Consider the following 23,809-nt stretch of genomic DNA (forward strand, 5'->3'; position numbering starts at 1 on the left):
ACACAATGCCAATAAATCATGTAAATTCCATTACTAAATTATGTTCCCTTCTCAACTAAATGTTGATGTTACATTTTCATTAGATGTTACATTTTCATTCACTTTAATAAAACAAATTGTCTCTAGCAAAGATATATGTCGATTTTTTAAATTTTTATTATTATTATTATTATTATTATTATTTTTTTTGACTTTTTCTTTGTTCAAACATATTCAACATCATGATTCCATGATTCTATCATTTCTTTGACAGATCGCCAATAAATGAATTTAATTCCATTCCTTATTTAAGTAAATGTTGATGCTACGTTGTAATTAAGTTGTTAATAAAAAATTATTGTCTGTATGGTTGTCTTAAGCCCACTTTCTTGACTAGACATTCAACATTGCCATCTATATACATATTTATTTATACTCCGTATATTATATATAAAATTTTACCTGCAGCCAGGGAGTTACATCTGTATATATTATGAAATCCATGTATCATCAGTTTCATAATTCTTTGTCGACGTAGAAAACATGAAGTTGTTTCTCCCGTTTTCAGCAAGTATAGCAGCCATATTTTTTGGTTTTCTACTAAAATTCCTGCTGCAAATCTTGAAAGGAAAGAGAGTGAAGAACACAGAACCACCTCAAGCAAAGGGCCGATGGCCGGTAATCGGACACCTGGGCCTTCTTGGTGGACCTGAATTACCTCATAGGGTCTTAGGTGGATTGGCTGATAAATACGGCCCCATCTTCACCATCAAGCTTGGTGTTCACAATGTTTTGGTGGTGAGTAGCGCTGAGATGGCGAAAGAGTGCTTTACCACAAACGATAAGGTCTTTGCAAGTCGACCCAAGTCAATGGCAGTAGAACACATGGGCTATAACTATGCCATCTTGGCTCTCGCTCCTTATGGGGACTACTGGCGACAAGTGCGCAAGATCTTGACACTCGAGGTTCTCTCTCAGCGACGTGTGGAGATGCTTGGACCTCTTCGTGCTGCAGAGGTTAAAGCATCCATGGAAGATATATATAACGCTTGGGTAAAGAATAAACAGACTGGAAGTTCCGACATGGTAAAGGTGGATATGAAACAATGGTTTCAGAACTTGATATTAAATGTTGTCGTCAGGGTTGTTTCAGGAAAAAGGTTTTCACCTGATGACAAAGAAGGGGTTCGATTTCAAAAAGTGATAAGGAAATTCTTTGTCTTATTGGGCACATTTGTGGTGTCTGATTTTATTCCATATCTCAAGCCTTTGGACCTGGGAGGATACGAGAAAAAAATGAAGATCACAGGAGAAGAGATGTACGAAATTGTTACAGGATGGCTAGAGGATCACAAGAGAGTGAGAGCGGAGGAAAAGCATGCGCAGCAACATGAAAGAAGCCAAGTCTTCATGGATGTTCTGATTTCCGTTCTTGAAGGTGCCTCCCCAGAGGAATTCCGTGGTTTTGACCATGATACCATAATCAAGGCTACATGTTTGGTAAGCCTAATCTTTATCTCATCATCATTTTATACATCACCAATGCTATACGACTACTATTAGTAAAGTTTGTTAATCGTTTATAGTTTCTTCCACATTCTTTATAATATTTGCAACAGTTTTCAGTGGCAAAGATAAGGTGTGCAAAAAACAAAATTATCAGCATGCATGTTGCTTGAAATCTAATACAACAAATTTGTTTTAACTTCAAACTTGCAGACTGTTTTAGCTGCGGGATTGGACACATCGTCTGCAACGTTAACATGGGCTTTATGTTTGTTGCTCAACAACCCAAGAGTATTAAAAATTGCCCAAGATGAATTGGATGAGCATGTTGGAAGGAAGAGAGCAGTGGAGGAGTCGGACCTGAAGAACCTTGTTTACCTTGACGCAATCGTTAAAGAAACACTGCGTTTATACCCGCCTGGACCTCTAAACCTTCCTCATGAGTCCATGGAGGATTGCGTTATTGGTGGCTACAAAATCCCTAAAGGCACACGTTTATTGACTAATCTTTGGAAAATTCAACATGATCCTAATAAATGGTCAGACCCTGAAGAATTTCAGCCCGAAAGATTCTTGACAACTCATAAACATGTTGATGTCAGGGGAAACAATTATGAATTGATTCCTTTCGGTAGTGGTAGAAGAGTATGCCCTGCTATTCCGTTTGCTCTTCGGTCTTTGCATATAACTTTAGCTACTTTAATACAACAATTTGTGCTTAAAAAGCCATCGGATGAACCCATTGATATGAGTGAAAGCGCTGGAGTGACTATCAGCAAAGCGATCCCACTTGAGGTCCTTCTGGCGCCTCGTTTATCCCTTGATATGTACCCTGTTGCTGCATGATACGTCTGCTTCAAATCATCTACCAAGCCCCGTTGCCACTAACCATGCGCCCACACTCTAGTCTTATTGAAGAATGATTCCAAGACAATCCCGAAAAATCAGAAAGTCTTCTTACTATCTTATCAACAGCTTGCTATTAGTCATACTACTTTGTTTTGGATTTTTCTTAATTATTTCATGCAATGGTTTCTTGTTTCTTCTGCTTGTATGCTCTGTATATAGAACCATTCATTGTTTACATTTTAAGCATCGATAATACCAGAGTCTTAGCGTGAAAATTTTCCCTCCTTAACTTTGTGTTGTTTAATTACACGAACATGCACGCATAATATTTGCTTTATACCAATTTTAAAATGGTCTAAGTCAACATTACTATATATTACCCTCCGATCCCAATTTGCACTGCAGATTCCCAATGGCCAAGCCACATAGGTCCAGTGTAAGCCCAGAACTACCCTCAACTTTTTGATTTTTTTTTACTAGCTAGGCCCAAACCGACTAAATTACTAGGATACCAAAATTCCCCTTTGAGCAGCCAAGAAGTTATTGTCTTCTAAACTGCTAATAACTTATATTATGAACAAAATTAGGGTATAATGTTGGCTGTGTTTATTTAGGATATGTCCCCTGTCCCCACTGATAAATATTAAATTAACATCACTTCTTTGTTTGTTTTGATGGACGCCAATTTTCTTTTGAATATTAAACTAATCCCATCAACTTGTGGAGAAGAGATCTAGTAGCCCCATCCCTTTGTTTTACTGCACTAAATCAAAGGAGAAAGTGAGTATTTGTTTTATAGAAGGAAATGAAAGAAGAAAGTGAAAATGTTTGTTTTGTTGCCATTTTTCATGTTGTTTTTTTTTTTTGTTTATGCATCAAACGAGCACAACCTCGTCTTCTCTGCTTGTTTTTATGCTTAGTTACTATGTTTATAATAAGAAACAATGTTTATTTTTTGTTAATTACTTATTATTTAAGTGACATGGATAAATATGTAACAAAATGAAAAGTTTTGGATTTATCAGAGGCAACTAATGCTGATTTTTCTAATAATAGCCATGTTGAAATCAATTTAGCAGATCTTCCCTCAGACCCTAGGATATATGAGGATTAGGATTTTAGATTATGATTCTAGTGTTCGAGATGAACTTCAAAGAGCATACCTCATAACAATTTGTGTCCCGCTGCATTGCGTGGCTACACAACTAGTATTCCATGATGAGTATCAACTTGAAATTAAGGTTATAACTCAAATTCAAAATTTAATATTTTAAAAGTTTTGATATTTAAAAATTTTTAAATTTTAAATTTCCAAATTTTAAAAATCCGATATATTTCTCTTATTTCTATAATTCTCTCAAATACAATGGCCATTTTACCCCTACATATTATTAATACAATTTTCAATAATATTTTTTTACTAATTACCAAAACTAACTTAACTAAAGGAAATGATTGGTTGAAAATCGTTCTCATGTTCTCACTTTATTTAGTGATTTTATTTGAGCCATCCCCTATATATATATATATATATATATATATATATATATATATATATATATATATATATATATACACACACACACACACACACACACACACACACACACACACACACACACACACACACACTAGTTGTGTACCCGCGCAATGCTGCGGGACACAAATTGTTAGGGATGAACATGGACTGATGTGCGCTTTTGGCCGAAATGAACATAAATGTAGAGTTTTTTTTTGAATAATACAAATTGGTTCTTCAATATGATTAATTTTTGGTTGTTCCATACGGTTCAATTTGTTTCATTTTGGTTGAGTTTGAAACAAAAAAAGATAGGTCACGATTGTTTGTTTAGAGTATTTATAAAACCGAAAAACTTGAGAATATATAAATAGTTACGAGCATGTGCTTTAATTTTCTTCAATAAATTGTTCTAAGACATTTGTTCAATAAAATAATAGTTAACCGGATTTATGAATATATAATACGAATTCCATCACCAAATAACATTTGAGAACCACAGAAAATACGGTATATAAACTCTTCTCATTTAAGCTAAACATTATTATTATTAGTCTTAGGTTGATCCTTTTGAGTGATGGAAACATCAACTTGAGATTTATGCAAAAACTATAAACATACTATTATTAAGTTATCAATGTGCCAACAGACCATGAATGTATAGACTCACTAATCCATAGGCAAAAGAATGCATGATATGCGATAGAAATACAAGACATGAGAACACATACATATGAAGTTAATAGGTGCTTTCACTTAATTAATTAAACACTTAAACAATAGACCTAAGTATTATATAAAACTTTAATCAACATATAAAACTACTTGTATTTGTCTTTTATAAAGTCTACTGCAGTCACATTTTTATTTTAATTTTGTTGCAAAATAATTAAACATTTTGTACTAAGATAGTATTACAAAATTGGTAAAAAAATTAACTAGACGGGGTGAGTTTGGAAAATCTTACAAAAATAATAAAAAGTAATTAAATATTTAATAAAATATAATTAATTAGTTATCATCAAACGATTTCAGTTTTAGCTCGTATTTTTTTTTTTTGATTCGTTTTTTTGGGTTATGGATCTATTCAGTTCTTTTTCCAATTATTAAGGTATATAAATCAAAACTTAATCGACTATTTTAGTTTTCAAAAAGTAAAAATCACATTGTCGGTTTTTGTTTTTATTTTTGTTTTTTCGGTTTCTTTTTATTCAACCATACAAATTGTTGTTTTAAATTGATAATCTACATGTGTATTGACCTTCTCTTACAAATACACTATCTCATTGAGCAAAATATAATCAAACCACTAACCACAAAACATTTTGAACCACTAACCACAAAATATTTTGATTTTATCAGCAATAATGCAAAGCAAGCTTTACACATGGAATTATATTCTAGGCTACATAACAATAAACTTTAATTATCACAACAACTTCTGCTTTGTAAACAATCTGACTTGCTCATTTAGCATGTAAATAAGCAAAATATTATGGAATAAAAAAAGATAAGCTAAAATTATAACAAAAACTTACGTATCCTACCCTACAACCATATATTGAATTTCAACCGGAAAATGAAGTATCTTTCATTCTTTTCTTATGTTAAAATATATGATTCATAATTGTTTAACTTTTATTCATATCTAGCCTTTTTAACATTTAAATACTTATTTTTGTTTTAAGTTAACAAGTATATTTAATAAAATGAAAAAAAAAATTATTATACATATATAGTGATCTTGAACAAGTCTACCTTTCTTATACTCTTTTTATTTTTATTAATATTTAAATTATAAAAAATAAACAGATACGGAGTATTTCTAAACTGAAAACTCATGTCAAAACATTTTTTTTACTAAAATTGATGATATCATAAAACTATTATCATAGAAATAAATAGGCACACAATTATTAAAAATTAGATCTTGAAAAAGAAAGCATATTATCGTTATGCATGAAAATGAAGTATTAAAAAGGAATAAACATGCATACACACAATTAAAAATGGGATTATACATTGCTCTTATATAAAATTAATAAATAAATTTCCTCTATAGTTATGTATTAGAGGGAGATGGTTATGATTAATACATACATTAGTAAAACCTATGACAATAAAGATGAAAAACAAGAACTCTTTATAGCCACAAAAAGGTGTATATTCCATATAAATTTCTCGACAACTGAATGCGCGGACACACACACAAAAAAAAAAAGAGAGATTTTGACAAGTTAATGAGCTTAAATGCCAATAATATTATTCCTATCGAACGCAATGACACATGAAATTAAATTTGAACTCTACTTGAGATTCATATATAAAAAAATTATAATAGTTTGAATAATATCTCAACAAAAATAAAAAAGATGATTAATAAAATGATAAAATAATGAATATGCCATGTAACCTCATTTTTGTTTCTAGTTGTTGCATGAAATGGTGGGAGAGTCTTGTAATATTGCAATGTTTGCTTGTAGATAAAAGTAGGAGATAGTAATTAATGATAAACGAGATGGTAAACCATGGGGGCAAAGTTCCATCTAGAGCAGAATATAGAGACATAGTTACGACGATGCCCTGCATTCTTGATTTTAATTAGGGCCTAGATAGATGTGATTATTTATATGAGAATGTATGAGAATTCGGCATCTAAAAAAATAAGATAAGCGAATTCAATAATTCAAAAGTAATTCCCATAATTACCAATCCATGGTATTCGAGTTTAGCAAATATTAATGGTCTGTTTATGTATATTTCTATATCTAGCTTACATTTAATAAATAAGTTTTTAAAGTTGATTTCCACAATCACCTCCTTAATTCATGGTGTATGTTGTATTTGGTAAGGATTGATGGTTTGGTTTTCCAAACAAAGATTAGTAGTAATTTACATTAGATAATTGTAATTAGTAGTAATTTACATTAGATAATTGTAATTGTTGCTTTATAAATTGTACCTCTTAATGTTTTCAAGAAATGTTTAATATGCTTAACAATATAGTATATATATATATATATATATATATATATATATATATATATATATATATATATAGAGAGAGAGAGAGAGAGAGAGAGAGATAGAGAGCTAGGTTTAAATGTTTTCAGCAACTATTGTGTGCATGAATGCACCAGTAAAAATTTAGGAAAAAACAAATCATTAATAATAAATATAGGGGTATAATAGTAATCTATACTATAATTAATTACGGTAAATTGATAAAATCAAATAATATCCCCCTTTAAATTAGGATATTAGTTTTAAAATCTCACCCCCACTAGATTAGGGTTTTACGCTCCCTCTTTATCTCATAGTACCCACACACACATAAACGACAGATGATCTGAAATCGAATTACATAAATGAATTGTCTACTCTTCAAAACTTCTTCAAAGAGACTCACTAATCTTGCTTCCCTTACATGTAGCTTCAACTTCTTCAATAGAGTCCCGATAGAACTACTCTTCTTAATTTTAGTCATAACAGGTGATGATCCACCTTCCGTCTTAGGCCTCCACACGCAGAAAGTTCCAGAAGCATGAATCTCATTATCCTTTGATTTACCATATAATCACCTTCCGATTCGTAGGCTTCTGATGATGAACACGAAGAAGATTCTTCTGGTTCATCAATGAACAACTTCCATAATGAACCGGTGATAGAATCAGAAGCATGAATGTCATTATCCATTGATTTAACTTCATCCTTGATGAGAAGATCGCGATTGAAAAGAGGAAAAACAGTCCAGCCTCGCGAATCGATCTCTTTTGTTGAAACTCCTTCTTCACTTAAATCCAACGAGAATCTAAAATCGTCTTCATCAGAATCCCGAAATTCGTGAACTCGACCGGCGTGTTCTTCACGTATGACTTTGGCGATAGCCATGGGTGTGTTCTTCGATCTATAAGAGATTCTGGAATGGTGTGCAGTGGGAGATTGCACCTCATGAACTCCCTGTACCAAGTGGTTATGCAGTTTCTATGTTGTTTATCAATCACACAATTCTTGCTCTTTCTGAAGCAGGAATCTTATACCAGGTTCTTCCATGGAATTTTGATTCTTGTCTTGTTGTGTTTTTTAATCATTAAATTTTCTAATTTTCTAATATGCAGATGCAACTAAGTGAGAATTCACAGCCGATACGGATCGAGTACACAACAATTCAAGATTCTAGCACAACCATGTTCATCAAATCTGGTGTTATATCACATAATACGGAGTGAGTAAGATCAAGTAATTTTATTTTCAAACCAATAAACTAATTAGGTCAAATTCTTATTATAAAATGTGAATACAGGAGGATCTATTTATGCACGAAAAATGGTCTGCTATTGGAACTTACTGAGGCTATCCTCCAAGGTTAACTTTTTTTTTTTAATCTAAAAAGGGTATTTATGTCTTTTCACAAGCTGCAAAGTGCTAAAGCAGACAAAATATAATCAATAATCAAATTGAAGTATATATTATGAGTAAGTAATAAAATACATGTAACACAATAAAGTATTATTAAGGAACTTATTATTTTAAATATTATTTTTTACACTCAGATGCCAAAATATTTTACGTTATTCTTCTTCTAAAAGTTAAGAACCAACTCAGACATGAAAGAAAATAGTCCATTGGCCTGCAAAATTTCAATAAGCTATTTTAGTTTAGCTTTGAACCATGTTAAAAATACTCGAACAGTTTCATAACCAAGTTAGCTAGAGTTATCAGACCAAATAATGGAAACAAAACCATTGGATGTCAGGGTGTTGCTATGGCATGGTCCTGCTATTGCCTGAGATAGGAAAAGTAAGCAATAAAAAATAAAATTATGCAGAAAGCGAACGAATAAATGGTCTAAAATTGCAAATACAATCAAGCATTCAAAAGTAAAATTATGCCAAAAGTGAAGCAATAAAGGGTATATGAGTAACTTTACATGATCATGTCAATAAAATTTTTAAAAAAATGTACCTTGGTGGGCTTGATTCCAACCCTTATGAAGAGTTCATGGTTCATTAAAGGCAACTAACAACGTGAGAAGTAATGTCTCATGACGTGAGTATGGTTCGGGTTGTTTTTGAAATTATGACGAAATTTGGCTCACGACGTGAGAAGTAATGGTTCATGTCGTGAGAACTAGGTACTGGCAGATTGCATTCCTTCAACAAATCTTATGTCTGTGATCTTTATTTTAACTCGTAACTTATTAAGACTTGTTTTAAGACCTATTTTGAAGGAATTCTTTCTTCTCTCTACTCTATCTTCATACATGATTGTTACCCCACACTAATCAAAGATTAGGGTCTTTGATTATTTTCTCTAACGCTATTGGCTTCTCTCCTATGCTTTTTCTTTTTCTCTCGACATGAAATGATTCAACGAACATACAAACTGTTGGTTGTACTACAAATTTATTGATTTGGGATTGAATTGCTATTCATCTTTTTGGAAAAAAAAATGAAATAGGACAAAATTGATTTTTTTAGAATTTGTTTATTTAGATTTAAAATAAGTATGAGTAAAAATGTTTTTCTATATTCAATTAATAAGAAAAATAAAAAAATTGAATATTTCTTTGTTTTTTGGTAACTGATCCTAAATTCAAGGGAATTTTATTGAATTTTATTTTAATTAAAACATACAATTACTAATATACTCTTATATATTGATTGTTCTAGAACTTTTCTTACGTTCTCAACCTTTCAGATGTTCTCATTTAATCTTTTCCCTATATATTTAATATGAGGAAAGTTATAATTATAATGGGGCAACATTATCTAAAAATAAATGCTTGAAAAATATTTCGAGGGAAAAAATCAGGATAATTAAAAAAATTATTTATGGAAATACAAATTTAAATTGGTTGAAATTATGGATGAAATTAATGACGATTAAGTTGGAAGGTTACTATTAAATCCGATTTTGTAAAGTTTAAATTTGATAAATAAATAAAAATCGCGTAAATTATCAAAAATAAAAAATTGATAATGATTTGAGAGGCTAATGTACTTTTTCTTTTGGTTACTAAACTATTTTTCATGCTTTATTAACTCGTGAACTTATTGAAATTGTACATTATACCATTATGACCAGTAATAGTGGGTTTTCCGGTCAGCTTATGTGGCAACATTTTCAGCATTCCTTATCTTCGGCTACACATTTAATCTAGGTTTTATTCAAGGAATTAGACACAGAATTCAGAAAATGAACTCACAAACCACAACCAACTATATGTTCTTCGTGTTCGTGTGAAAATTGAAAGCTGATGAAGATGAACATGAACATGAACACACGAAAATAAACTCACAAATCCTAGCCTCCGAGCTACAAACCATTGTCGGAACAAGCGACGGTAAACCTTTTTTAGAATGTTGTCGTCTTCTTCGGAACACCGCCTTTCTTCCTTCAGATTTTCTACAAAACCAAGCTCCGATTTGCAAACCCTAACACCTATGGGTCGGATCTGGATTTTAAGGGAAAAGTTTTCAAATGCTCTTTCATATTCATCTCGCTCATCGATGACAGAACTGTAACTCTTTCGATTTCGAAGATTCATTTCATATTTTGAGCTTCCTTTTAGATCCATACCCATCGATTTAGGGATTTTTGGGTTCTACACACATGATGAACACATGAACAAGTTATTGGTTCGTTTTTAAGATTCAAGATCGTTTTTCATTTGTTCGTATTCCAGCTTTGATTTTTTGATTCGGTGACAAGAACGATGAGCACATCAGATATGTGTTTTGTTTCAGAGATGGGTTTTGATGAACTACCATTAAAACCCATAAAACCTTAAAAATCTAATATTGGGTTTTATGAACCACGATTGGATCTTTTAAGATTTATGCTCACACCAAAACTTTTCTGAAAATCGTTCACATAAGCATACAAGTACATCACATTTTTGGTCTTATAGCAGACCATCAGAGTCCTTATCTTGTCTGAGTTCATCCAATTTATGGTTTTTGAGTTGAGCGCATCCGAACCTATGAAACAACCCCAAATGATGGTGATCGGAAAATCATACTTGGCTGGAAACCACGTCTGAAACCGGCGAAACCCACAATTATCGGTCATAATGGTATAATGTAACGTTTCAACAAGTTTAAGGGTTAATAAAACACAAAAAATAATTTAGTGACCAAATAAGACCAAAAGCTAAATTACTTTACCCTCTCAAATCATTATCCCAATAAAAAATTTATGAATATAAGGAAAATAAAAAATTAAAATTTGATAAAGGAACGAATATGAAATAAATGCTTGAAATATTTTTAGAGTGAAAAACTTGAGATCATTAAAAAAATTTGTATAAGGAAAATACAAATTTAAATTGGGTGAAATTATACATGAGATTAATGACGATTAAATTGGTAGGTTACTATCGCAATCCCTCAAACTAAGGCTCTCATACCAACTTGATTTTTTATATAATCAAAACACCTATTTATCTTATATTCGAACATTTAAAACTATTTCATAATAAAACAGTTATCAGAATACAATTCCCAAAATCACAAGGTCACGGAAAAACATGGGTTTATGCGCTGTAATTAAGTCGGACCCTTCCTTTTTGAACCAGAAGTACGTGAAAACATGAAAAATAAACAATAAGCACAATGCTTAGTGAGTTTCCCAAAATACCACATACCATACATACAATAGAGAATGGAATGTGACAGCCATAGTCTTGCCATTATATCACGAACCATATCATGGTCTTTCCTTGCCAAGTCGGGGCCATAACACTAGGTCTTACAGACATGTGCCAAGAGCCACCACTTGGTATTGCATGAAAGCATCATAAAGACAACAAGCATACATTCCACAACTAACAATCTACTTAACTACCAGTGTCCTAACCCTGGTCTTGCATACATATTTGCTAGGAGCCACCTCTGGGTGTTTCATACAATGCCAAGGGCCACCCCTTGGTCTTTCAACAACACATAAGCCAATAGGCCTACATTAGTGCGTTCGACCCATAGATACATTGACGAGACTCACCTCATACGGCTGAAACCCACAGATAAATCTCCAGTTGCAGATTCGCTAAAATCCCCTGCGTTGTCAATCACAAAATAACATCCAATTAACAATTTGATCACGAATCACACTAAGAGTCCAAATTAGGCTTAAAGACTTTTTTACCGTTACCTAAACTTAGCTTAAGGCCAAAGCCCAATCCACTTACCCAAAATCCAAATTCTAATATAATCAGCCAAAGCCCAAATATGGCCCAATTTGCTATATTGGGCCCAAAACCCATCATAGGCCTAATCCGAGAAGGCCCAATATCCTAAAATGCCCAAAATATCCATTGTTATACTCCAGTCAAACTTCTAGCCAATGGTCAATACTCAAAAGGTCAACAAATCAAGGAAGCTAAAACAGACTGAGTACGCCCCGTGTACTCAGTTGGTACGACCAACATACACCGAGTTGGCTCAGTACGCGCTATATACCAGGATGTACGCCCCTCGTATGCATACTGCTCACAATCCACTTAGAAAATATCTTAATCCCCTAAGCCAAAGGATCCAATACTGCGAACTTGTTCCAAATCATGCCTTAATCCATAAAGTTGTTGACATTGAGCTTTTGCTTGGCTTAAAGGTCCCAAATCCAAGTCAAATCTTGATAAATTCAACAACGGAACTAACACTCATGCATGGGTTGATATTATCCCCTACGATCACATTTTTATGTATTTTGGGATACCTAAAACGTCTAGATCTAAGGACCGAACTCTTGAGGCAAACTCATTCTCATAAAGGCAAACCAAAGAGACCACAATATACCACAAACCGCCCCAAACTAGATCCACCCAAAAGAGATGACAAGATTAATGCGTTTTACCTTTAATAGGTTGCAAAAGATTAGTAACTTCTGGATGTCTAGGCTCCACTCCAAGTGATGATTCCACAAGAAGCTCCAATCTCTTCAAAATGCACAAAAGCACTCCAAGATTCCTCACAAAATCTTAAGAACTCCAAAATGGTGGCTAGGGGTCGAGATTAGGGTTTAGGAGGCATGGAGGCTGATAAGAGGCAAGGATTAATGAATAAAAGAAGCTTAAATAGGGGTAAACCCCTATAAATTAGGTTTACATCTGAAGGCATACACCCTGTGTACCCCTAAGTACGCCCGACGTACTTAGAAGGCATTTGCGACCCATCCAACCACTACGCCCTACTTACTTGGTGAGTACGCCCTGCGTACTCGACCAAGCTCCAAAATACTTAAATTGTAATTGGCCATAACTCCTTCATTCTAAGTCCATTTTTGACGTTCTTTATATCCACGAAAAGGCAACGAGAAGCTATACACTTTTATTAACTCATCCTCGCCTTAAGACTTCCTCAACAATATATAAAATTCATAAAGACCAGAATTGCCAAATCACCGATATACCCTTGGGCTCCAAAACACAATCGAACACTTAGATCACTTAATCTATAAACTCTCATCCAAAAAGGGCTTGTTCTCTCTTCCCCTAAGGCCCGAAGCCCTACGATAACTGATGATTTAGGTCACGGCCCCAAGTAATGAAGTGATTTAAAACTGAGTGTTAAAACTCTCCCCCATATAACTTAGAGAGAGAGAGAGAAGAGAGAGAGAGAGAGAGAGAGAGAGAGAGAGAGAGAGAGAAATTGACATTGAGCACATCCGGAATAGGAAGGCAAAGACTGGGTAGATTACTAGGGTTTTAGGGAATAAACCCAAGGGACCCGAGACTAGGTAGAAGGGCCAGTAGGGCCGGAGCCGCTGTGGGAAATGCGACAAGACTGATGAGGGGGTTTGTACACTAGGATATTCGGGCTGCTATAAGTGCGGCAAGCTAGGCACTTTGGTAGGGGTTGTACTACCATACCCCCACCTTTAGAACATCAGACCTGATTTGATTTCATTGCAATACAAAGAGCCATAAAAAGGCCAACTACCCTAGATTGACAGCACCAACGCCAGTGGCGGCGCCAGCTCCAGCAACCCTGTGGATTACGGATGACCGACAGGGCAAGACAGATGCTCCGGTGTTGAGGAGCCAAGTCTTCCAGCTGGCCGTCGAGGAGGCGCGTGCTGCATCTGATGTGGTGACATGTATGTTTTCTTCTCCCTAACTCTTATTTCATATAAATAATGATATTTAGGTTCTGTATCTATGTGTTATGTTTAGGATCGTTCTATGTGAAAGGTATCCCGGTACAGGTGTTATTCGATTTGGGGGCTACCCGATCATTTGTTTCTCTCGCGCTTCACAAGAGGTTTTTTGAGTCTTCGAGGACGTTAGATTATCCTTTAGAGGCCGAGATTGTTAACGACCGATCTGCCAGAGCATCATAGGTTTTCAGAGACTGCGTGTTGAGGTTATATAACGAGCGCTACATCACAGATTTTGTTCCCATTCCATTACGTGGCAACAAGGTTATTATAGGCATGGAGTGGTTGAGCCCTAATGGGGCAGTAATCGACTGCGCACAATAGCTAGTGTGTATCAAGTCCCTAAGTTGGGGAGAGTTGGTGATTTAGGGCGTGATGCCATAACGAGGACCAGCTTTGTGCTCAGCAGCGAGGGCTAGGCGCTACCTATAGCAAGGTGGCGCAGGGTACGTCGCCTACGTTATGGATACTTGGGAAGCGGGTAAGGCGATTGTTATTGATGTGCTAGTGGTGAGAGATTACCCATAGATATTTCCAGAGGAGCTATCTAGGATACCTCCGGAGAGGAAGGTAGAGTTTCAGATCGACCTAGTTCCCGGTGCGACTTCGATAACCAAGGCACCATATCGGTTGGCTCGTCCTAAGATTCAGGATTTGTCTACACAGCTGCATGTTCTGTTAGACAAGAGATTTATCAGGCCGAGCAGTACACCCTGGGGATCCCAGATCGTATTGGTGAAGAAGAAGGACGGGTCGCATCGGATGTGTATAGACTACCGGGAGCTAAACAAGGTGACGGTGAAGAACCATTACCCACTCCTGAGGATTGATGATCTCTTTGACCAGTTACAGGGGGCATCTTGGTTTTACAAGATAGATTTACATTTAGGCTATAATCAGATGAGGGCCAGATACGAGGATGTACAGAAGACTGCTTTCCGGACTTGTTATGGCCACTACGAGTTCCTGGTGATGCCCTTCGGGCTCACCAATGCTCCTGCCGCGTTCATGGATATCATGAACCACATATGCATGCCAATGTTAGATCGGTCTGTGATAGTTTTCATTGATGGGATCTTGTTTTATTCCAAGACGTATGAGTGGCACGAAGAGTACTTAGAGATGTTGGATACCTTAAAGAGGGAGATCTTGTACGCCAAGTTCTCCAAGTGTGAGTTCTGGTTGTGCGATGTGTAGTTTCTTGGGCACCTTGTTAACCAGAATGGTATTTTGGTTGACCCGGTCAAAGTAGAGGTCGTGATGAGCTGGGAGGTTCCGAAGTCTCCATCTGAGATTTGGAGTTTCGTGGGATTGGCAGGCTATTACCGAAGGTTCATTAAGGACTTCTCCAAGATAATAGTACCTCTGAATCGGTTAACAAAAAAGGCCATAGTCTTTCGTTGTCGGACCGAAGCAGCAAACAACGTTTAAGACACTAAGGCAGAGGTTATGCGAGGTACGGATCTTAGCCCTGCCAGACGGTGTGGAGGATTTCGTAGTGTACTGCGATGCGCCATATCGGGTTTCGGTGCAGTACTGATGCAGAGAGGGTACGTCATCGCCTATGCCTCGAGGCAGCTGAAGCCTCATGAGGCGAACTACTCGACACATGATTTGGAGTTGGGGGGAATCCTCTTCACCCTCAAGATTTGGCGACATTACCTCTATGGGGTCCGTTTTACCGTTTACACGGATCACAAGAGTCTGAGGTACGTCATAGATCAGCCGAATTTGAACATGAGGAAGCGTCGGTGCCTAGATGTTGTAAAGGATTACCACTGTGAGATCATTTACCACCCGGGGAATGCCAATGTTATGGCCGATGCTCTTAGCCGCAAGGCTGCCCTGATCAGAGACATTTGATAGTTTGTTAAATTTTAAATGACTTAATGTGTTTGTGACTTAATTGTAGAATGTTGATGTGAATTCTTTTCTTCAAAACACGACGTTTGTGACGACAATTGGAGATATTATCCGCTCGTTTAAGAACCAAGTCAACAACGAGGAAAACAATGATGGGGAAGACAAAGACACATAGTATATCTTGTTCTATGTTATGGATGATGCTATTTTGGAATTTATTAGATAGTTTATGGATGATATATTTAATGGTTATTTTAGATTTATTGGATAGTTTATGTAATGTGATATATTTGATGTTTATGTAATGTCGTATGTATTTATTTCTGTATTTTTATCAAATCTGCATTTTATAATATACACAAACTAATATCATAAATAAATTGTTATATATATATATATATATATATATATATATATATATATATATATATATATATATATATATATATATATATATATATATATATATATATATTTGCAATGACACCTTTAGGAACCACATTCACAAGGTCGTGACAACAACTAATTCCAAGAAGATTTATCGGAAACACTCCGACGGATGGGCGAAATATCAATAGAGACGACGCCAATAGTGACGACAAAGACATTCACCGGCGTAGAGTATTAGGGACAATGCCATTTGCGACAACAAATGAGTATTATCTAGTAGGTAATAGCGACGACACGAGATGCCATCGCTAAAGGTATTAGCGACGACAGGAGCATCAATTACGACGTTTTTTGTCGTCGCTAAAGGTTACATTTTTTTGTTGTAATTGCTCTATGTTGGACAAGACTTCATACCCCAACAGTTTTGATTCAATCTTTCACCAGCTTTCATTTTCCAGCCACTAATGCTAGTGGTGATAGACACTTGGCGTAATCAGAGAAGTCATGGTCACCGTATGATTGATATATCATTTGTTCCAACATTGGGTCGTGCAGCCAACTGTTAATACCCTTGTTAATAACATTGGGTCACCGTATGATTGATATATCGTTTGTTCCAACATTGGGTCGTGCAGCCAACTGTTAATACCCTTCTCAGTTCAAACATTTAAGGATTCATTTTCATCAAAAGTTCATAGACGTTAAGGTGGTCATCAAACGTTAGATTACTTATGGAGTATGTTGGCATTTGATTCTTGGCTAGTTTTCATATATAATTCAAGAGTCTAGGTTCTTTATTTGAGGAATTTGGATTTTAATGTGGGCTAAGGTTGTTATGTGATTTAATAATTTTTTTTTTAAATTTCATTAATTATACTTTGCTCAGGTAGAAGCACATGCCGTTTTCTTTTATAAAATTGCATTTTAAAAAAAATGATTTCGTGCGAATCATATACATTATTATTTAGAAAATAAATTAAGATCAACCTTGTGTCATGGAATGCAAACGAATTCAATGAAATTGAAACGAAAGATTTTGATATTAACGTCATTAGGTGTCAAATAGATGAAATTAATTTAATTTGGTCAAAATACATCAAATTCCAACAGAAAGATTCTATCATTTTTCTTGGCACAAGACCAAGAAATGTATATGTCATTCTTAAATTATATTCGCTTCTTATAAGTATATTGTTTATGCTACATGCATGATCATTACCTTTAATAACACAATTGTATCCAACAAACTTTTCAGCACACTTTGTTGACTTTTATATTAGCATTCAATTTGACTATATATATATATATATATATATATATATATATATATATATATATATATATATATATATATATATATATATATATATATATATATATATATATATAACGTTAGCAGGCAGGGAGTTACATCTGTATATATTATGAAATCCATGTATCATCAGTTTCATAATTCTTTGTCGACGTAGAAAACATGAAGTTGTTTCTCCTGTTTTCAGCAAGTATAATATTCTCATCCAAAAAGGGTTGGTTCCGTCTTCCCCTAATGCCCGAAGCCTTATGAACGCCCGAAGCCTTATGAGAACTAATGATTTGGGTCACGACCCCAAATAATGAAACTCTTTAAAACCGAGTGTTACAACTCTCCCCCACATAACTTAGATTTCATCCTCGAAATATCTCAATAAGAACACCCAGCCACACCAGATAACCTAAATAGCCCATCCACAACTCTAATATAGACTGAAGGAACATATATTTATATATCTAAAGTTAACCCCTAAGGAATAATTCTTACCTCCTTGTCTAAAATCCAAATTTCTGAAACCGTGTCTCCCTCCCTAACGGACATCCCTCTACGAATCACTAACCAATCACTACTACATAACACTCGTACTTGATAGAACGCTTAGATAATCCTTTGAGTCGAAGACTCATCCTTGCAACAGTTAGACTCATATGAAGGCTACACTGTAGGTTCAAATCAATTACTCTGACATTATTTAATCCAAGATGCAAGTGACTTAACATACTTACCAAATAACAAGCGACTCCACCCTCGAGTGCTAAATCACTAATACTGTCTCGGCCCATCATGACTCCCCCTAGCTGCTTTCCAAAAGCAGGCGACCTCCTTAGTCGCAACTTACCTGCCAAATAACCGTTTCATCGGATTTTCACCTGATTGCGGATATAGTTAGTCTCACACAATCATACCATGCGACTTTCGAGCAAAGGCCTCATCTGAAGTCACCAAATCCAATGCTAAAAGTGAATGCTACATGACCATCTGTAGTGTTTAATCACAATCGGCCGCATATGGCCCACCACTTCCTTAATCCCAAAAATGATGTGGCATTCCTATGGTCTCACATAATGACCTACCCTGGTCTAATCCCTACATGATGAAATCCACAAGCAAATCATAGATTTGTTATACGCTCACAGCTACTCAAGAACCGGTGAATGCTACGGGCCACCCCCACAATCTTACAACACTCCAATCTATCTGCCTCCCAGTCTATGTTACGACCACCATGCAGTCTTCCAACGCTCATATCATTGCATGGCTACCGCATATGGTCTAATTGCTCATACCACCAACATTTCATTGAATGTTTTACTCGCTTTCATTTTCCCGCCACAAATGCTAGTGGAGATAGAGAGTTGGCATAAATAGAGAAGTCATGGTCGCCTTATGATAGACCGATCATTTGTTCCAACATTGGGTCATCTAGCCAACTGTTAATACCCTTGTCATTTCAAACATTTAAGGATTCATTTTCATCAAAATCTCGTACCTGAAACATTAAGCTGGTCAACAAAAGTTTCGATTACTTATGGAGTTTGTCGGTTCTTTGATTCTTGGCTAGTTTTCATATGTAATTCAGAGTGTAGGTGCTTTTTCAGGCATTTGGATTTTACTGTGTATTAAGGTTGTTATGTGATTTTTTTAAAATTTCTTTCATTATACTTTGCCAAAGCTAGAAGTAGATGCCCGTTTCTTTTTATAAAATTGCACTTCTTGAAAAACATGATTTAGTGCCGATCATCGATATATCAATTTATAAATTATTATTTAGAGAATTAATATCAAGCTTGTTTCGTTTAATGCAAAGGGAGTTGAAGGAATTGAAATGAAAGATTTTGACATTGAGGCCTTTAGGTGTCAAATAGATTAACTTTAAGAGTAAATTACACAAATAGTCCCTACGGTTTGGGGTAATTTACGTATTTGGTCCCTAACTTGTTTTTTTAATCAGAAGGTTCTTACTATTTATTTTTGTTACGCGTTTGGTCTTTGTCTTAGCAAAAGGGACTATTATGCTCTTCTTTAAATAAATTAAAATAGTCTTTTTTTTTCGATAAGATAAGGTGAGGTGGGGGTGGCTTGTTGGTGTGTTTATTTAAATAAATTAAATAATTAAGAAAATTAGACTTTTTAGGTAAGACGGGGACCAAACATTTAACAAAACCAAACAGTAGTGACCTTACAATTTAAAAAAAAAAATAATAAGTTAGAAACCAAACAAACAAATTACTCAAACCATAGTGACCATTTGTGTAATTTACTCTAAATCTAACTTGGTCTAAGTACATCTAATTCAACAACAGAGAGATTCTATAAATTTTATAATTTTTTTGGTAGCGACCATTTTTTGGCACAAGACCATGAAATGTATATGTCGTTCTTAAATTATATTCCCTCTTAAATATATGTTTATGCTAAATGATCATTAAGTTTATTAAGTTAATAAGGCAATTGTATCCAAGAAACTTGTCAGCCCACTTTGTTGACTTTTACATTATTGAGAACCATTAAATTTGAAAATACATATAATATAATATAAAACGTTAGCAGCCAGGGAGTTCCATCTGTATATATTATTTGCAACAGTTTTCAGTGGCAAAGATAAGGTGTGCAAAAAACAAAATTATCAGCATGCATGTTGCTTGAAATCTAATACAACAAATTTGTTTTAACTTCAAACTTGCAGACTGTTTTAGCTGCGGGATTAGACACATCGTCTGCAACGTTAACATGGGCTTTATGTTTGTTGCTCAACAACCCAAGAGTATTAAAAATTGCCCAAGATGAATTGGATGAGCATGTTGGAAGGAAGAGAGCAGTGGAGGAGTCGGACCTGAAGAACCTTGTTTACCTTGACGAGGGAGTGAACAATGTTGGTTATGGTCCTTAGCATTCGTCCTGATTATCCATTTTGTTGAGATGTCTTTGGATATGAAAATCGGAAATTTGATTCCATTTTGGTCAAAGAGGAGGTGAAGGGTAGACTTGTCAAATTCTTCTCCATGATTGCATTGAAAAGCCTAGATGTCTTTGTTGGATTAAGTTTGAATATGAGCTCGAAAATTTAAAAATTTTGAAGATAGTATCACATTTTCGTCGTAAAGTGTAAATCCGAAGATAGTGAGAGTAGTGATCAAGAAATATAATGTAGTATTTAAGACCACTTGGGCTTAAAATAGGTGACGTCCATATATCAGAATGAATAATATATAGAGGAGCACCCACAGTGTTATTTGATTAAGTAAAACGAAGACTCAAACATCTTGAATATGTAACTGGAACTTGGACACATGTTGGTACACTTGAATTCTCCGAAAAAAAATGTGAATCAAAAACTTTCATCTTCAAAAAGTGTGGTGCATAGAATATTCAAAGTAAAACATCTCAATATGGGAAAGCATACACCACATTGTAAGTTGAAAGAAGAAAGTGTAATGCTATATGTGATGACTCACGACGTGAGAAGTAATGTCTCACGACGTGAGTATGGTTCGCGTCGTTTTTGAAATTATGACGAAATCTGGCTCACGACATGAGAAGTAATGGCTCATGTCATGAGAACTAGGTGTTGGAAGATTGCATCCCTTCTACAAGTCTTTTATGTATGTGATCTTCATTATAGCTTGTAACTTATTAAGACTTGTTTTAAGACCCATTTTGAAGGAATTCTTTCTTATCTCTACTCTGTCTTCACAAACGAATGTTATGCCCACACTAATCAAAGAATATGGTCTTTGATTCTTTTCTCTAACTCTATTGGCTTCTCTCTCGCGCTTTTTCTTTTTCTCCCCACACGAAATGATTCTGCTAACATACAAGCCATTCGTTGTACTACAAGTTTATTGATTTGGGATTGGATTTCTATTCATTCTTTTGAGAAAAAACTTAAAAGATATAGTGTAACGCCCCATTCCTGGTATGCAATTATTTAAATTATTCAAGTATGTAGTTGAGCTACTCGATGAGTTGGTAGCTCTAACTCTTCGAGTAGATGGTAGAATGAGCGCGAAATTTAAGTGGTCAACTCAACGAGCCGAATCCTTGACTCGACTAGTAGGTCCATCTGGAGCAAACCCTAATTTGTAGTGTTTGACCCTATTCTCGAAACCCTAATCAACCTTGTGCATTCTTGAGCCTTTTTCCTTGCATTTGTGTGGTTTGAAGCTAGGAGAAGGAAGGCAAAGAGTGAATACATCAAAAGAGAGTAGAATATCTAGAGTTCTTTGGTCATCTCAGACTTGTTAAAGGTATAAAGCTTATACCTTGGTTTCCTTCCACTTAGATCTTCTTATAGACTTGTTATTTTCACTTTTTTTTGGTCCTTTCCAAGGTCATTCCGAGATTTGAACCTTGGAGGATGAAAGGACTTCAGATCTAGACATTTCTGACCTCTACAGGCTCAAAGTTACCACCGTTATTCAATCATGATTTAGGCCTTCATTTTGGCTTGGAATAAGTGTTTTAGCTTCATAACATCATGCATGGAAGTAAAGTTAGCATCTTTACATGTCATCATAGTCTAAGGAGTAGAGACCTATGAGTTAGAATCATTGGAATGAATTAGAATCGACTGAATGGATATGTCACAAGGAGGAATCGGTGAGTTGTTCATAGACTCGGCGAGTCGGGTTGTGAAACCTAAATCCTTTTCTGGTTATTAGTGAAACCATTGAGTTGAGGTGGTGACTCAGCGAGTTGGATAACACTAGTACTCAGAAGTCGAAGAACTCAACAAGTCTATGGAGGGACTCGACGAGTTAGAGTCGATACATCCCTTTTATGATTATGCTAGGACTCGACGAGTTAGTTCAGCCAATCGCGATGATGGTTAGCTTGGGGACTAGACGAGTCATAGGGTGACTCGTGGTGTCGAGTCACGAATTTTAGGGTTTCTGATTACTAGAACTCGGCGAGTCAGTAAGCTGACTCAGCGAGTTAGCTCAACATGGAAGGTTAACTTTGACCATGACGGTGACTTTGACTAGGGGTAAAGTGATCATTTTACCCTAAGACAGATTATCAGATTATGATTAAGTGTTGTTATGGAATTAATAGCCGAAGAGTCGTCGGAGCAGCAAACAAGGATTCCTTACTCAAGTTTTCCGCAGTCAGTCGTTCGAGGTGAGTTTTCCTCCAGTGCGGACGGATCTAAGGCACCAACGCCGGTCCGTCAAGGTATTTGCAGTATGTTGGGTTCTGCCCGATGCAGTTTATATGTTTCTGGACTTCGGTCCGATGTCGGGGTGGTCCCGAGAAGTAGTTATGTATGCTTGATGTCTTTGTGATTCATGCATGTTTATGATATGTGTTATATGTTCCGGACTTCGGTCGGATGCCAAGCAAGCCCGATGCAGTATATGTGATTATATATGTGTTCATGTTTATGGTATGTTCAGGTTATTTCAGACTTTAGTCTGATGCTGGGCGGGGCCTGATGCAGTGGGCGGGGCCCAAGTTTTTTTCGGACTTCAGTCTGATACAGGGTAGGGCCCGATATAGTGGGTGGGGCCCAGTTTATGCCGGACTTTGGTCCGATGTCGGGCGGGACCCGATGCAGTGGGCAAGGCCCAGTATGTGTTATATGTGTTATTATATGGTATGTGGTAGTTTGGGGGAGCTCACTAAGCCTCGTGCTTATAGTTTTCAGTTTTGGTTTCAGGTACTTCCACTAGCAAAGGGAAGGGCTCGGGATAATCACATGGCACACACCACAGTCACAGCCTGGGAGTTTACTTTGATGTCTTGTTATTAGATTTTGATTTGAGACGAATACTATGATTTTTTATGATTCATGATTTATGATTTTACTTATGACTTCAGATGGTTTATGATTTTAATAATGATTTGAAAATGAAATTTTTGGGTCATATTTTTGGGATGTTTCAAGTTGGTATCAAAGCCTTGGTTTGAAGGATTCGGGCACACTTTCGGGTGTGTCTGAACTCAAACTAAGGAAGTGGTAAAAAAATTTCAAGGGAAAAATCATGTAAAAGGATTTTGAGCAAAGAAAACAATTTTAGAAAAAGTATAAGAATTTGAAAAGATAAAAGAGTGTGGTGCATTCAATCAACCGAGCTCAAGTAAGTACTCTTAAATTACCCATACAAGTTTATGCTATGTTCAGATTATCAACTTTATTAGAACAAAATGCTAGAATAGGACTAAGGATGTAGGAAGGATGCCTTATGTTCTTGTTATATGTGTTGCAGCTTTATGAGAACTGCATGCTAGTA

The 23,809-nt window shown here is 35.5% G+C and overlaps 1 protein-coding gene across 1 annotated transcript; it reads left to right on the forward strand.

Annotated features, from left to right (window-relative positions):
• Window positions 1–456: 456 nt before the first annotated feature.
• Window positions 457–2,607, forward strand: LOC145043276 (flavonoid-6-hydroxylase-like). The gene is made up of 2 exons (XM_078991878.1): window positions 457–1,479; window positions 1,699–2,607. The coding sequence occupies exons 1-2, from the start codon at window positions 523–525 to the stop codon at window positions 2,329–2,331; spliced, it is 1,590 nt and encodes a 529-aa protein (XP_078848004.1). The 5' UTR covers window positions 457–522; the 3' UTR covers window positions 2,332–2,607.
• Window positions 2,608–23,809: the final 21,202 nt, after the last annotated feature.

This window comes from Lactuca saligna, chromosome 4 (genome assembly GCF_052625555.1).
Source record: "Lactuca saligna cultivar CGN05327 chromosome 4, ASM5262555v1, whole genome shotgun sequence".
NCBI classification, from domain to species: Eukaryota; Viridiplantae; Streptophyta; class Magnoliopsida; order Asterales; family Asteraceae; genus Lactuca; species Lactuca saligna.